A 14610-nucleotide genomic window follows, 5' to 3' on the forward strand; every position below is an offset into this window, starting at 1 on the left:
TCCACTGAACCTATGCACAGCATTATAGGGATGAAGGTAAGAAGACAGTTGCTCTTTTAAGTTAAGAAGATAGTTGCTATTTTTTTGTTGGAATGACAAGCTTACAAAGAACAAAGTGGTATGTCATAAAATGGGCTTTAATGTCTCCCACTTACAACATGATAGTACTGCTTAAAACTGGAACTGGCACCCAGCTCCCAACACTGGCTTCCTATGAGGAATGAGGCTGGCATGCCCCCTGGCTGCTATGTAGATGGACAGCCCGAGGTACAGCTCAGTACAAACTCTGGAGTCCAATTTTCTACTTCTGTTGCAATTCAGCAGCTTTGGAGTTCTGGCCTGATGGTGTAGATTCTGTGAATACCAAGTACATCGGACACTGTTCTGTCTTTTTGTACTAACTGCTCCCTCCCCTCCCCCACCCAATACTGCTGTTCTCAGCTTTGAGAGGTACAAGGAACACCCTGCCTTTGCAGAGCCTAAATCTCCCATCATTGCAGGTTTGAATCCTCTGTTTTGTATTTGCTTAAAATAGCTCCGAAGTGTGACCCACACTAACATGACTTGCTCTGTCCAGAGGACTCAAAAGTCACATCGTCCAAGCTTCTTCCTAACTAACAGCTTCCTTCTATACCCAACACAGTGGGGTGATTCCAAAGAACTGCATTTAGGAGTGAAGACAGACAGGAATCTATCTTCTTTCTATACCCAGTCAGTCCTTGTCTTGATAGTTTTGGCTCTCTCTTCCATTAACATGCACATCTGCATGTGCACAGATCTCTGGAAGGATCCTCTTATTTGAAGACTAAGGAAATATTTTCTGAATTCATGGAATATCCCCTTTCACTGAGTGATGTTCAAACTGCAGACTGGTCTCTGCCTTCCCAGATATCTTCCCGTTGCTTGGCTTCCAGTCGTTTTCTCTCTGTAAATAAGGGCAGTGTTAAAAGTGGTAGTATGCTTCATACAACCAGTGACTTTCCCTTAATCCAAATTACAAGGCAAACTTTAATCATGACATAGGGATTTCTTGGTCTTCTCTTACCAGATTTCAAGAGTAAATAATCTTTTAACTTGCCAAGTGCTTTGTTAGTGGAAATAATGTTACTACTACTATATTAATAAAAAGAGAGAGACCTGGGGCTAACAGAAAAAAAGGTATATGGAGTAAGTTAGCATCTAGCAGAACCCAGATTCTAGTCTTGCTATTCTATTTCCTAATTATGTTGGTGCTTCAGTATAATTGCTCATTATTCCCAGTTTCCTGATCTTTACAAATATTTCAATAGGGACAAAGAATGTATTTCAATATTCTACTTTCTAGTTCAAATGGACACAACAGCCACTGGGCTTAGGAGTTTAGGGAGTCAGATCTCCCTACAATCTCACAGAAAAATTATTTCAGAGGCAAATCAAATTTCAGTATTTTTTAGAGCACTTTCAGAAACCAGAATCTTCTGGAATACAGAATTCCAACATGGAAAAGTGATCACATATAATGGGAGGAAATTAAGAACTATTTCTAAAAACAAAAGATGCACAAATCTAGGCAACTCATCAATTTTTAATATAGAAGCTTGTTTTCCATTTAACACTTCCACAAAGATCTAAGAAAATACAGACCATATGTTGTTTGGTGACCCAAGCACTTCACTAGCTGCCATAATACCAGTTCTAATTTCATGGCTAGTCATTTATCTTGATACCATAATGTAGGTAATAGGCCTAAATGCTTCCTTCCAAGGGTGATTATTTCAGATAATGTCTGTAAAAGATTTTACAACTCATGGACTGGGAGGATTACAGAAATCAAGGTGACTTTAGAGTTAACACTTGCTATTTTGACATAACTTTTTAAATCCTCAGAATCCCTTACATAATTCCTGTATTTGACTGTACTTTAAGGGCAAAGAACTTGGTCAGGAAGCTGACTGCCACTTGTAAATGTGAGAGAGAGAAATTTGCTGCTATTTGGGCACCATCTTGTGGCATTGTCTGAATATAGCAGCAAAGTTACAAGAGGCAAAAAAAACAGGGGTCAGTAAATTCCAAACTGAGAGCTAATTATATAAGTGCCCTGTGACCTGGCTTTGAGACAGACTTCAGTTGAGGTGGGGACTCTCCAGGGAGAGAGCACTAAGGCTAACTGGCTTGTCTAAAGGATCCCAGGATTTCTTAGGAAGGCACTGTGGTTCTGATTCTTGAGCAGGGAAAAGTTAGGAGGGTATCTAAAGGCAAAGGCAATCCTGGATAAAAGCAATCAAATACTGGTTCTGGATTCCAAGAAAAAGTAAAGAATCCAGAAAAATGAATTACTAGAACTCACATTTTCCAGTAAGCTCAGAAACTTGAATCAGAAAGGCAATATGGGAATATGTCAAATTCTAAGAAATCCAGGAGCAATAGAAAAATATAATGACCAGCCATAATCCACAATTCCAAAAATCAATAAATTTTGAAAGTTTGGGGCAAAAATTCATTTGGTGGTAAATATAACCTGAAGGGACATGAGGTTGCTTTATAGTCTTATACGTTGTTTAGTGTAAATAGTCAAACACTTTGCTACAGAAATATTAAGGTTAATGTGATTGATTTTGGTGTTACAAAGCATGTACTACGATAACTATATTATCTTTCTAAAACTGGAAAGGTTTAGAATTCTGAAATATTTCCTGCCCTAATGCTTTTTAACAAAAGACTGTGGATCTGTTACCAAATATATGTAAATATAAAAGGAAATACTGGTAGTAATCCACAGGAGAGAAAGGAGACAAATTGAAAAGTACAAAGAGATAGGGAAAATGTTAGGCATACATTTAGCAATACAGAACACGAACGGAATAGATAAATACAGGTTAAGATGAGACTTTAAAATATTTTCTTCATTTTAAATAGGAAATGGAAGCCTTGGAGGAGTTAAGTGAACTGCCCAAAATTATATACTCAGTGAAAACTGAAGCTGGACCCCAGGTCCTTATTTAATAAACCAGCACACTTTCCACTATCCTGACATCTGAAAATATAATTTAAAAAACTATCTATGAAGAAAGGGAAACAAATGTGAAAAAAAAAGTATTGACAAAAACATTTCTCTTTAAGAAGAAACATGTCTCTTATTAAGAGAAAGGAAAGCAGATAATAGCTGATAGACTTCATGAAAAAGGCTCCTATTAACTTTGCCTCCAACAATTAAAAAAAGTAAACTAAGGGAAAGCACAACAGCAGCCATAAGGGCAAGGAACTAAGGAAGAATAGAATAATTAGAATGAAATAGTTAGCCTAAATCACTCAGATAAGCTGGCCCTGAAGACTCTGATTTGCCAGTATAATAAATAAGTTGGCAGAAATGATAATATTAAATGAGTTGACTGAACTCACCACTTCTCACTGAGAAAACAGAAAGTGTTGAAGATGAAAAAAGGGCCAGTCTGGTGTCATGTTTTAAAAAAATAAAGAAAAGTGATGTAAATTAAAACTTTCAAAACTTACTTCTACACCTGAAAACATAAAGTACAAGTGTGGTCAAACTAATCTAATTGTCTTCTTTCATGAATTGACAGACCTGATAGATTAAGGAGAAGTAATATAAGTAACCTCTTAATTTTAGGAAGGTTTTACATTTTAAGCTTACCAACTATTTATATAACCATTAAAATACTGGGAAAGTATAGTCTGGATCACATTAATGTTAAGGGGGGCATTTAACTCTGGAGAGCAGAATTATAAATATATTAAGTATCAACACAAAGAACTAAGTGCTATTTATTTAGCGACAGCTGGTGAACTACCCAGTTAGTCCTAGGGTTAACATTTTCATCTCTGATCTACGACAGGGATGTAAGTTTATTAAACATCGACTGACACCACAACTATGGGTAAATACTGTGCCTCAAAGAAAGAGATAACATTAAAATGAAAGGAAATATGGTTAGAAATGAAGGGAATTTCATATCAGGGGAGAAAAGACACCAAGAAAATGCCCCAAGAACTAGATTATGAGTCAGCAATGCAGCACTACTCTTCGAAAAAGAACTGAATGCCTACAAAGGCATTCATAAGGGAGCCAGGTGATTACATTTTTTATTACAGTTGACTAATTAGCCTATAGAAATTATTTTTACTTTTAAGTTCTTAGTGATTTAATTAATCAAACTAGGGGATCACACTCTATAGCATCTTACTATGCTGATGGACAGTGACTGCAATGGAGAGGGTGGAGACTTGATAATACGGGTGAATGTAGTAACCACAATGTTGCTCATACGAAACCTTCATAAGATTGTATATCAATGATACCTTAATGAAAAAAACAAACCAAAAAACTAAGGGATCACATTATTATTTACTTACTGTGCCTTTCAGGCCTGTGACCCAAAAGATGGCCTAGAAGCACCAATCACCTACCCCCATTAGTAAAATGCAAGTAAGTTATGAAATAAAATTACAGCAGGCTTTAGAAATGAAAGAGTAGTTTATTCTGAGAAGTAATGATATATCTATCTCCAATTTTAGGTGGAAATTGTGGAACTTGGGGAAATTTTACATGTATCCCTAAACCTGGTCTTACTGTTCCCATGTTCTAAGACTTATGAACTAAAGCTCTTATCCTCCAAATATATACAATATGATTTCCTTAAAAGGATTATGGTACTTCTTTTTTCTTGATTATTCCCAGAGTAGCTTTACTTTCTGAATCTCTTTTTAAGGGCTCAGAAAGACTTCTCATTAAAATGGTAAAAAGGCCAAAGTAGGGTGAAGGAACTTAACAGGAATGTATTTAAACCTCAAAATCATAAATCCCAAATTCACTAATTCGGAGGGTTTCATATGCAGTGTTCCAACTCTTGAGTTTTATAAAGAAAACCACAGAGGACTTGAAAGGGAACAGGGTAGACCCATGAATGAAGTAAGACATATGAAGAAAAATTAAGTAACCAATGTCATTCATGAATTCAGTCAATGAACATATGTATGAGTATCTCTCTATGAACCAGACACTGTGCCACAGAGCAGAACTCTTCAAGTAGGAAAAAGAAAGGGCAGAAGGCTGTTCTACAGTATTATTAATAAAAGTACTTATATTAGGATGACACACATATTTCAGTTTCCATGCTAATTCTGATCAATTGGCAATATTCAAGTCAAAACTCACAGGAGTGTCATGATTAATGAGCACTGTCTGTCAGGGATAATGGATGAGGAGCAGCAGTACACAGCACCTATTTGTCATTACTGGCTCATATTATTATAATGAACATTAATTTCCCAAGAATCACATAATAACAGTTAGCCTGAATTTGTAAAGCACCGTTCTATCATTTTTACACATGTTAACCTATGTTATGCTCAAACAATTCTCCATGGTTAAATAAGCCAGGCATTACTTTCACTGTGTTGGAAACTAGGGCCAGAAAGATGTAAGAGACTTGCCCATGGCCACACAGCTAAATTAATGGCAAAAACTCGATTAATGCCTTGATTCTGTCATTCTTAAAAGATCTACCCTTGATCTTTACAGTTAAAGGCTTTTGAACAGAATGGTGTCCAGCTGTTCACTACCTCTACTATGGAAAAAGAAGAGGAAACTGGTTTAAATTCCCATGCAGTTTAAATTAGACTAAGGAAAAATCTTCTGACAGTGAAACCTGTTAACCACTGGATAGATAACTAAAACTTAGAAACCTGTCACATTTCATTTTCTGAAGAAATGAAAAATGTTTGATTTTTTTCCTGGGGAAAAAATGTTTATTACCCCAAAAGTCCTGTAAGAGGGACCACAGTACTGTACAAGGAGCATGGTTTTAACAGAGAGGCCTAGGTGCAAATGCCTCTTCTCCATTTACCAGCTGGGTGATCTTAGGCCAGTTACTTAACTTTTCTGGGCCAGCTCTAAACTGGAGGTAATACCATCCATCACAGAATTATCGTAACATGTCATACTGTCTGAACTGTCCTTCCAATCCTTTTAATCACAAAAATCTTTTCATGGCTTTTAATCTTAAAATCTTCAGAACTGAAGAGGAGAAACAAATGCTTAAAAGTCCAGGTTCATATTTTCTTTCTTATATCAAGGCAGATATCCTCATTAGACTATAGTCTTAAGGAGAGGAAGAAAATCTTGCGATCTCTCTAATTCTTCTAAATAGGGTGCATAATGCTTTGCACAGGGCAGGTGCTTAGTAAATGCCAAATGTTGATAGACTATGAAAGGAAATTTACAATAAAGAGAATAAAGACAAAAAATATGCACTGAAATCTGTGGACTCACCATATAATGGTATCGCTACTATTACTAAAAACAGCAGCAGGCCTATGGAAACAGGAGGAGAATACTCCTATGTGTTTTGAAGATGACTGAATATCTTTCATGGATTATTTCACTTGATTTCTATTTTAAGATGAGGAAACAGAGGACTCCAGAGAGCAAATTAATTTGCCCAAGGTCACACAGCCAACAGAGCTCACATGTAGACCCAGGCAATCTGATTTGAGAGTCTATAATGATATCTAGCATGTTGTACTGACTTCTCCCCCTCTAGTGGAAGATCTGGAACAAAAATATCTTTTCTGTTTAATACCTAAACAGGACTTTTAAATCCACAGAAAAAAATCATCAGTTGACAGTCTTGGGCAACATGAAGGCAGTACAACAATATCTGCTCAATGCATAAAGAAGCCACAAAGATGTATCAGGAGTTTTCCGTTTGTGTTCTCTCAGATATCAAAATGGCAGAACATAATAAAGGATGAGTCCTCTATAACCCATACAGCCTCAGCACCAATGTATAGGAGGAACTTATCACAGTGGGTCTCTATTCACAACTAAAAGCCTTGTTTTAAGATGTTAAGTAACAGGGTATCCACTTAGCCAAGTCTCACCTTTAATTTCATCACTGAAATGTCCTTTGTATAGCTGGGCACATAAAACAAATACTTCAAGTAGCACTGCATGCTAATGTACCTTCAGAGAAATGGAGGGGACCCCTTAGATGATATCCGTACAAAACTATCGCTGCAGTACCTGCAGATATACAGGTGAAATTACACCCAGAGGGAAGCATGATAGATTGCAAAGAGAGTCTATCTCCTTTTCTGGATACTCTTGTTATTACCCTCTATTGATCTTCTGAGATAATTGTGGTTATCACAGAGAAATCATTTTCCTCAGAGGTAACCAATTAATAAAGGATTAGGACACTGCACATTCCCTTTAATCTAGTCCTGTTACTGCCATCTATAAAAACTAGAGGGATCTTCCCTGTTTCTGTAGTCTGTAAGAGGCCTTGGAGTGAACAATACATTCATTGGAAAAATCAAAACCGCCTCATTATAATCATTAAGCTTTCATAAATTAGTTGGGTTCAACTCTGAAACTCTAGCACTTGCTAGGATACACTCTGTCACTGGTTATCTAGTCAGAGCAGCTGAGAGTCCACAAGCTGCCTGCTATCACCAAAGCAGAGCGGACAGGAAGTATTAATGGCCTTGTTAGACAGGCAATGAACTAGGAGTTTGAAACTTCAATTCGTTTAATGGAAAAATGAAGTTACTTTTTGGTAAGTGGAATTTTCAGAATAAATTGCTTTCACAGATTCCACCCATCGTGGGCTAAGGCAATGAAACTGTCTAAAGCCTGAAGGCTGATAAAAGTACTTAAGTGCAAAGCTGAGTCCCAAGCCTTTACATACAGTCAACAGCATATAAAGGGGGAGAGACAGATTTTTAACTTCAACTCCAAACTATAGGGAAAGAAAAATCCAGCTTGTGGATCAATCAAAATATTTTCTGAGAACTCATAGGTAATGGAAAATAATCAGAAGCTAGGTGAATCTAGAAGTACTCTAATGGAGCCATTCAAGACTGTCTTAAAAGAAAAAAAATTCCTCCCATGGTTATTATCATCAATGCCAGTTGCTGGCTTTTCCTTAATTTGTCTTCTACCTCCTACGATCTAAAACATCTGATAATACCGGCAATCATGGCCCAGTAAAGCCACAGCAAATAATGTTTTCTGCCCAAGAGACTATCATGCCTGCACAAGAAAATGTTTCTCAAGAGTTTGGAGCAAGAACTATAGAAAAAGCCATGGATGAGCTAGGAAGACTGAACCTCTCTCTTGAAAAGCAACAGCAGGAGTGTGAAATTAGGATGACTGGGCATGTGGGATGGCAGGCAAATCCGGAAATGTCTTCCTCCCAAATACAAGGCATGAAAACAATTTCAATACACTTGGGAGGCTTCAAGTTAATGGAAATTGCAAAATAGTATGGTGTCATTCATTCATTCTTTTTTTTACACATGCCTCACAGTGAGCTCTAAAGGGCCTAGAGAAGAACACCATCACTTCAAACTCACCTCGGGCCTCTTGCAGTTTCCTGAGCTCTGCTTCCTGTTCTGTTTTGCTCAGCTTACTTCGAACCCCAAGGGCACTGATGACTAACCTTCGGGCTAAGGCTGCTGAAGTCTCAGGACGCTCCTTTGCTGGCTGGAGGAACTCTGGATGGGAGAAAGGGAGGGAGTAGCAGGAAGTGAGGAAGAAAAAGCACTCAAGCTCCAAGTGATTTAACTCAGTAATTAACAAACAAAATAGACTAACAAGGGCTGCATCAGCAGTAATTAATACAAGCCTGATAAATGATGATCAGAGGAAATTAACAAGGCAAAGCACAAACAACCATGGCTTCATTATCTGTATTAACACAGTATCTTACAGTGACTCTATCAAACAGCTAAACACAGAGGTAAACTAGATAAGGATGTCATCAGAAAATGGTTGCTGCATTGCTTGGCTATATCTCCTACTCTCTTCAAGTGGCTGCTCAAATGCCAACATAGCCTTTTCTCTTTTCATTTTTCCTTAAAATCATACTCCCTTTAATACTAAAAATAAAAGTGATATGTTTACAGAACTCTGCATGCTATACAAGTGCTGGACAAAACAATACCACCACTACCAACAAGAAAAAGGCCCTGAGTTTACAGGCTTACCGGCATAAGCTCTAGCCTTCGCCTTGGCTGCTCTTGTGGCCTGTGACAAGGGCCGGATCTTCACCATGGTATGTTTACTACCCAGAGCATCACGAGCTGCAAAGAGAAATAAATATAAGTGTAAGAATAGAAATAGGTTAGCATAAGCATAGCCATCTTAAAGGCCTAGAAGCCATTTTCTGAGTATGTGACTTAGAAAGAAAAACTGGAACTGGGTAAGGCCTTGAAAAACAAGTTAATCATGAGCACCGGGTGGTGGGCAGCTGTGACCCTTGGTCAGCTAACCTTGGTCAGTAAATCTTACATACCAAGCTTATCGTGCAGAACCTCCCTAACCATTGAGGAGTAGTCTTACCCTGCCCTTGCTTAACCCCAGGATATATGTCTTGCAAGAATAATGTATAGTTATAGAAAATTGCTATGAGTTAAGTGCTTTGAAATTGCTATATAAACCCTTGGCTCTGAGTGCTCGGGGTCCTTGTTGAGACCCACTGCATGGGGCTGACTTGGACCCCAACTAGTTGGCTGAATAAAGACTTTGCTTGAATTTACATCTCTATGCCTGTGTATTTTGTTCTTTGGGGAAGCCTCGGAAGCCTGCACCCTAACATTTGGGGGCTCGTCCGGGATACGAGCAGCTTCCCTGAGAACAAAGGACAGCTGGAGGCAAGGTCTAATTGTCCGGACGGGGCAGTGTAATTCGAGGGTCGCCCCCTCGTGTCTGCATAAATCCATTATAAAGCGGGAGTCGCCATCCCGTGTATGGTCTCGGGTTAGTGGTCCCGAGTGAGGAAGTCCGGGCTGGTAGTCCCGGCCCCCAGGTTAGCGACCCTGGGTGAAGCCCAGGTAACCAATCCTGGCCCTAGGGTCCGAGTGACTCGGCCTTAGGAAGGCAAATCCGATCGGCAGAAAACTGGCGCCCGAGGAGGAAAAGATCGAGCTCGTCACCCTGCGGCAGTCCGAGTGGACGCCCTTCAGGAGAATTACGAGAGTTTTTGAAGACCCTGAAAGTGGTGAGTGTGGTGCGCACCAGAGTGAGAGAAGGACCGGTCCGAACGAGTGCGATCAGATGTGGTGTGTGTGTGCTTGGTGTTATCATTGACTGTTTTACTGTGTTTTGGTTTCAGTTTATATTTTTTTGCGCTTCTCATTTTAAGTTTCCTTGTTCTAAGGTTCTCCTGCTCTCTCCGTTCCTCCTTTCTGCCACTACATCATTCCCCGCGGGCACGGGTCGGGCAATTAAGAGCCATTAGGGCGCCCGCCGCTAGAAGACTCCCGTGACAGGATAAGGGGGTCACAGCCGCGAATCCCAGATAAATTCGCGTCCCCCGTGGAAGAAAAACTGTGCAACGACAGGCACTCGTTCACAAGCACATACAACAGTCATTTTGTTTGAAGTGGCATCTTCATCCTTCGCCTTTGTCTCCCTCATATTCTTTTTCCTTCTTTCTCACCATGAGACAGACTCAGACGACCCCCTAAGTGTGTAAATGAATATATCTTTCTACCTCCGGATGGTATTAATGAAATTGATTTAAAGACAAGCGCTTGTGAAAATTGGGTATTCTAAAACTTCCAGAAAACCTGATAAAAAGTGTTAAGCATTAATGCTAATTTGAGTTTGCCTGAGGCGGGCATGTCCTTGTAGTTATCAGCTGCCTAAATTTACCTGAGGTCATTTAAGTCATGTTATCTGCTAAATCTTTTAAAAATAAAATGCTTAAAAGCTTGGCTTTGTCTAATATTCAGTAAAGGTCTTGTAAGTAATCTAGAATAGTTGTTACGAATGAGTGAACTAAATGACTGAAGCAAGTGAACCTCTTTTTAATTGTGTGTTACAGTGTGTATACCTACCTACTGCCTGAGAATCTTTGTAGAAACCTAAAACCTTAAAGTTTTGCTAAGTTAAGAAGATATACTCTATGAGAGATTGTGCTGTAAAGCTCATGGTTACAGAAATTATAAAATGTGTTCATAAATTTGTCAATCTAAAGAATGTTAGTTTAACAGTTTACAATGGCCTGCTTCTCGGTGTTCACTGGAAATTAAAGTTTCTAATGGTTTTAAGTTTTAATTAAAACTATTTAAAGTAATAAAACATTTCTCTATGCTAAAAAATGTATGTTTTAATAAGAAAAAGTATAAAGAATGAAAAGTCTTCTGCATGCTAAAGAATGTGTTTTGTGATAAAGAAAGTAACTTTGTTCTAAAGTACAGCTATTTGTTTAAAGAGAGAAAACAGCGTGGTGCCTTTTGTTGTAGAAGACCCGCTCAGCATGTTGCTTTGGGGGGGAGGGTCAGGATGTTTAGAGATTAAGTGAGATAAACCCAGTCAAGCCGCAGGCAAGCCCAGGCTAATTCTCACCGGCTTATGTGCTTGGGACCATAGGGCAAATGAAGAATAAATTACTATATTCTTACAGATATAGTCGTGCCTAGTGAAATTAAAGCAAGTGAGTCTTGACATCAAGTGCACAGCAAAATTAGAATCTTGTTTCTAGTTAAACAGTTTTCTTTAACTGTTAGTCTGCTCTTAATGTTGAAAGATCAAAGCAGTTTCTCATGCTTAAAGTCTCAGTGAGTTGCCAGAATATTAAAAAAAAAAAAAAAAAATGAAATCGTAATATTAAAAAGACGAAAAGCTAAAGTTTGTTAACAACTGTATAAGCTTTATTTGCCTTTGAAATATTTTGTTATTGAAAACGATTGCATGGCCTGAGAAATTGAATTATTCCATATATTTTTATAAGTGGAAAAATCTCTAACCAACAAATGATTAAAGTTGTTACTGATTATTTGTTTTCTTAATTTATCCACCTAAGCAGAATGGTAACAAAGCTTTTTTCAGCTGATTAAATGCACTTAGTTAACAAACCAAAATTTATTCTTAAAAATTAAACTAGAATCTAGACAAGATTATGTTTCTCCCAGAAAAACAAGTTTCACTGTAAAAGTTTAAATGGACAAACGTGTGACCACTTTTGAGAAAGGTTGTAATAGATTTTTTTTGACAACCACCAGGTCTTCTTGTTTAATTTATATGCTGTATGTTTTAAAAAAAAAAAAAAAAATGGGGGATGAAAGGAAAGGAGCGACACATAGCAGCAATTAACCGGAGAGTTCCGCTTTATTAGGGAAAAGTGCTAGGTTATATAGGAAGGGGCATGAATTGATTGAGGTGTCACTTCTACGGAGCTGGTGGCTGTTGGCTAGGTGCTGGGATTGGGAGGGGAGCGAGAGGTGATTGGGCTTCAGGTGGCGCCGGCGGAAACCAAGGACCCCGAAGAGAAGCCGGAAGTTTGCCATCTTACTAGTAGTAGTCCTTCAGAGGACTCTTCATATTTTTTAATGCAAATGATCTTAGAGCTTTTAATAGAATTTGCATAGCAGCTTATATCTACTATTAAAGAGTAAAACATTCTTGAAGCTTTCAGAGAAGACCTGTAGACTTAAGCACTTTCTCTGCTTTTTTTGTATCTAGTCTTGGACACTTATGCTAAGTTCAAAAAAAAAGTGCTTTTACCTCTAGTTAACTCTGATATTTTCCAGAGGGCCCCTGGAACATGTCAGAAGAATTTTTTTCTCATTAGAGAAAGTATTTGACTAATTTGGCTTATTTATCTGATATATATTTATTTATTTACCAGGAAAGCACTGTCAAAGAGAATGATGCTAAACTTTGTTACTAAATGTTTTGTATTACAGAAATAACAGAATTTCCTTATGTCAACTGTCTTACAGTAAGCTCTCATCAGATCTTTAACCATTGTCATTTGTAAGTCTTTTGTCATTTATAGTATTATCCCTAAACTGGTAAAGAACTAGATTTCAGCAGAACAGGTATTAGTTACATAAGATTACATAAACTAAAGAAAATGATTTTGTGTCTTTTTGTTTCAAATGTTGCTGATAAAGTGTTTTAACCTTGTTCTCTTAAACTGACAACAGTTTAGTAAATGACTATCTTTATGAGCAGAATTGAAACTTCCTTCTCTCTACCTGATCCCTCCAGAGTTTAAAAACTTTCAGTGACTGTTTTTGTATTCCATGGCAGTATGTTTATTTGCATGAGTTCAATAAGAATCTGCTTTCCTTGTGAGAAGACTACTTAAGAACACTGGTTATACTGCCAGGGCTTTGACTGGAATGTCATACCTGAGAGACATGTGCATGGACTCAGATGTGAACAACTTTAAGGAACTAAGATTGACTTTATAAAGCCAACAAAGCCCTTTGGAAGAACTGGCCTAGTACCTTGCTTACAGAGTTCCCAGCAGCCTTACCAGGTGAGTAAAGAAGGTCACTTCCTGGCAGGTTCAGAGACCTCGAGAAGAGAAGAATTCATCCAAATCTACAGGTACTGCAGGCAAAGCCTGATGGCAAGTCTAGCTTGGCTGTCTGGCCTCAAGAGGCCTTTAAAAGTTCAATCTGAAATTCCTTATAAAAAGTTCCAGCAAAGCATATTTAAAAGAGCCTGTGTAATCAATTGCTCTTCTTGCTGCACTTGTGCAAATGATCAAGCCAGCTGTTAATTATTTTCTTAACCTGGTTATTTCTAATAAAAATGAGGGTGATTTTAGAGAAAAGTATTGTTTCAATAACTGCAGCCTCCAGAATAGAAAATCCAACTCCAGATGTTGCTACATAACCTAATAACACAATTTGTTTTATCTTGCCTAGAAGCCACAAAACTGCAAATAGTAATAGAAGCGCCAGCCTTCTGAAGCCCTCTCAACTGACCAGTAATAGAGACCTAGCTGCACCCTTTACTGCACCCCCTTCTCAGCACGAAGCAGCCAGAGCGGTCATCGCCCCTTTTCCCTAGCAGCAGCTAGAGTCCCTATCTGTAGAAGACAAAGACCGAGACTCACTTTATCCTCTGCAAGTAGGCAAAGAACCTGCATTGAGAGAGTTCCTAAAACTTACACCTCCCTCTACAACAAGACAGAAGTAATCAGCACCACCCCAGCTTATTCTAACAAGTAGTAGGCCCGCCAAACCGGAGTCACTCCATGTGTTACCTTTATCAAAGAACGCATTAGCACCGTGCAAATCATAGTGTTGAGACAGAACTATCAGAGTGTTAACCAAACAGATGACCCCTAATTTCATGATTGAAATAGATACAAGAAGAAGAGGGGAATGTAAGAATAGAAATAGGTTAGCATAAGCATAGCCATCTTAAAGGCCTAGAAGCCATTTTCTGAGTATGTGACTTAGAAAGAAAAACTGGAACTGGGTAAGGCCTTGAAAAACAAGTTAATCATGAGCACCGGGTGGTGGGCAGCTGTGACCCTTGGTCAGCTAACCTTGGTCAGTAAATCTTACATACCAAGCTTATCGTGCAGAACCTCCCTAACCATTGAGGAGTAGTCTTACCCTGCCCTTGCTTAACCCCAGGATATATGTCTTGCAAGAATAATGTATAGTTATAGAAAATTGCTATGAGTTAAGTGCTTTGAAATTGCTATATAAACCCTTGGCTCTGAGTGCTCGGGGTCCTTGTTGAGACCCACTGCATGGGGCTGACTTGGACCCCAACTAGTTGGCTGAATAAAGACTTTGCTTGAATTTACATCTCTATGCCTGTGTATTTTGTTCTTTGGGGAAGCCTCGGAAGCC

At 38.5% G+C, this 14610-nt stretch overlaps 1 protein-coding gene and 1 long non-coding RNA gene across 9 annotated transcripts in view; one reads left to right on the top strand and one right to left on the bottom strand.

The window, feature by feature from the left end:
• Window positions 1-116: 116 nt before the first annotated feature.
• Window positions 117-14610, bottom strand: part of R3HCC1L (R3H domain and coiled-coil containing 1 like) — a 140905-nt gene continuing 126411 nt past the window's right edge. For 7 of the 8 annotated variants that reach the window (XM_037015729.2, XM_037015732.2, XM_037015734.2 and 4 more), the window contains 3 exons: window positions 8989-9084; window positions 8356-8496; window positions 117-925 (listed from right to left, as the gene is read on the bottom strand). In XM_037015729.2, coding sequence (XP_036871624.2) covers window positions 858-925; window positions 8356-8496; window positions 8989-9084 — 305 coding nt within the window. In that variant the 3' untranslated portion in view covers window positions 117-857. Of the gene's footprint in view, window positions 926-8355; window positions 8497-8988; window positions 9085-14610 lie in introns of those variants that run through there. The other variant, XR_005060655.2, reaches the window with a different exon arrangement.
• Window positions 9110-14563, top strand: LOC140850371 (uncharacterized). The gene is made up of 2 exons (XR_012133089.1): window positions 9110-10001; window positions 13043-14563. It is a non-coding gene; the product is annotated as an uncharacterized lncRNA (long non-coding RNA).

This window comes from Manis javanica, chromosome 7 (genome assembly GCF_040802235.1).
Source record: "Manis javanica isolate MJ-LG chromosome 7, MJ_LKY, whole genome shotgun sequence".
In the NCBI taxonomy this organism is placed as follows: Eukaryota; Metazoa; Chordata; class Mammalia; order Pholidota; family Manidae; genus Manis; species Manis javanica.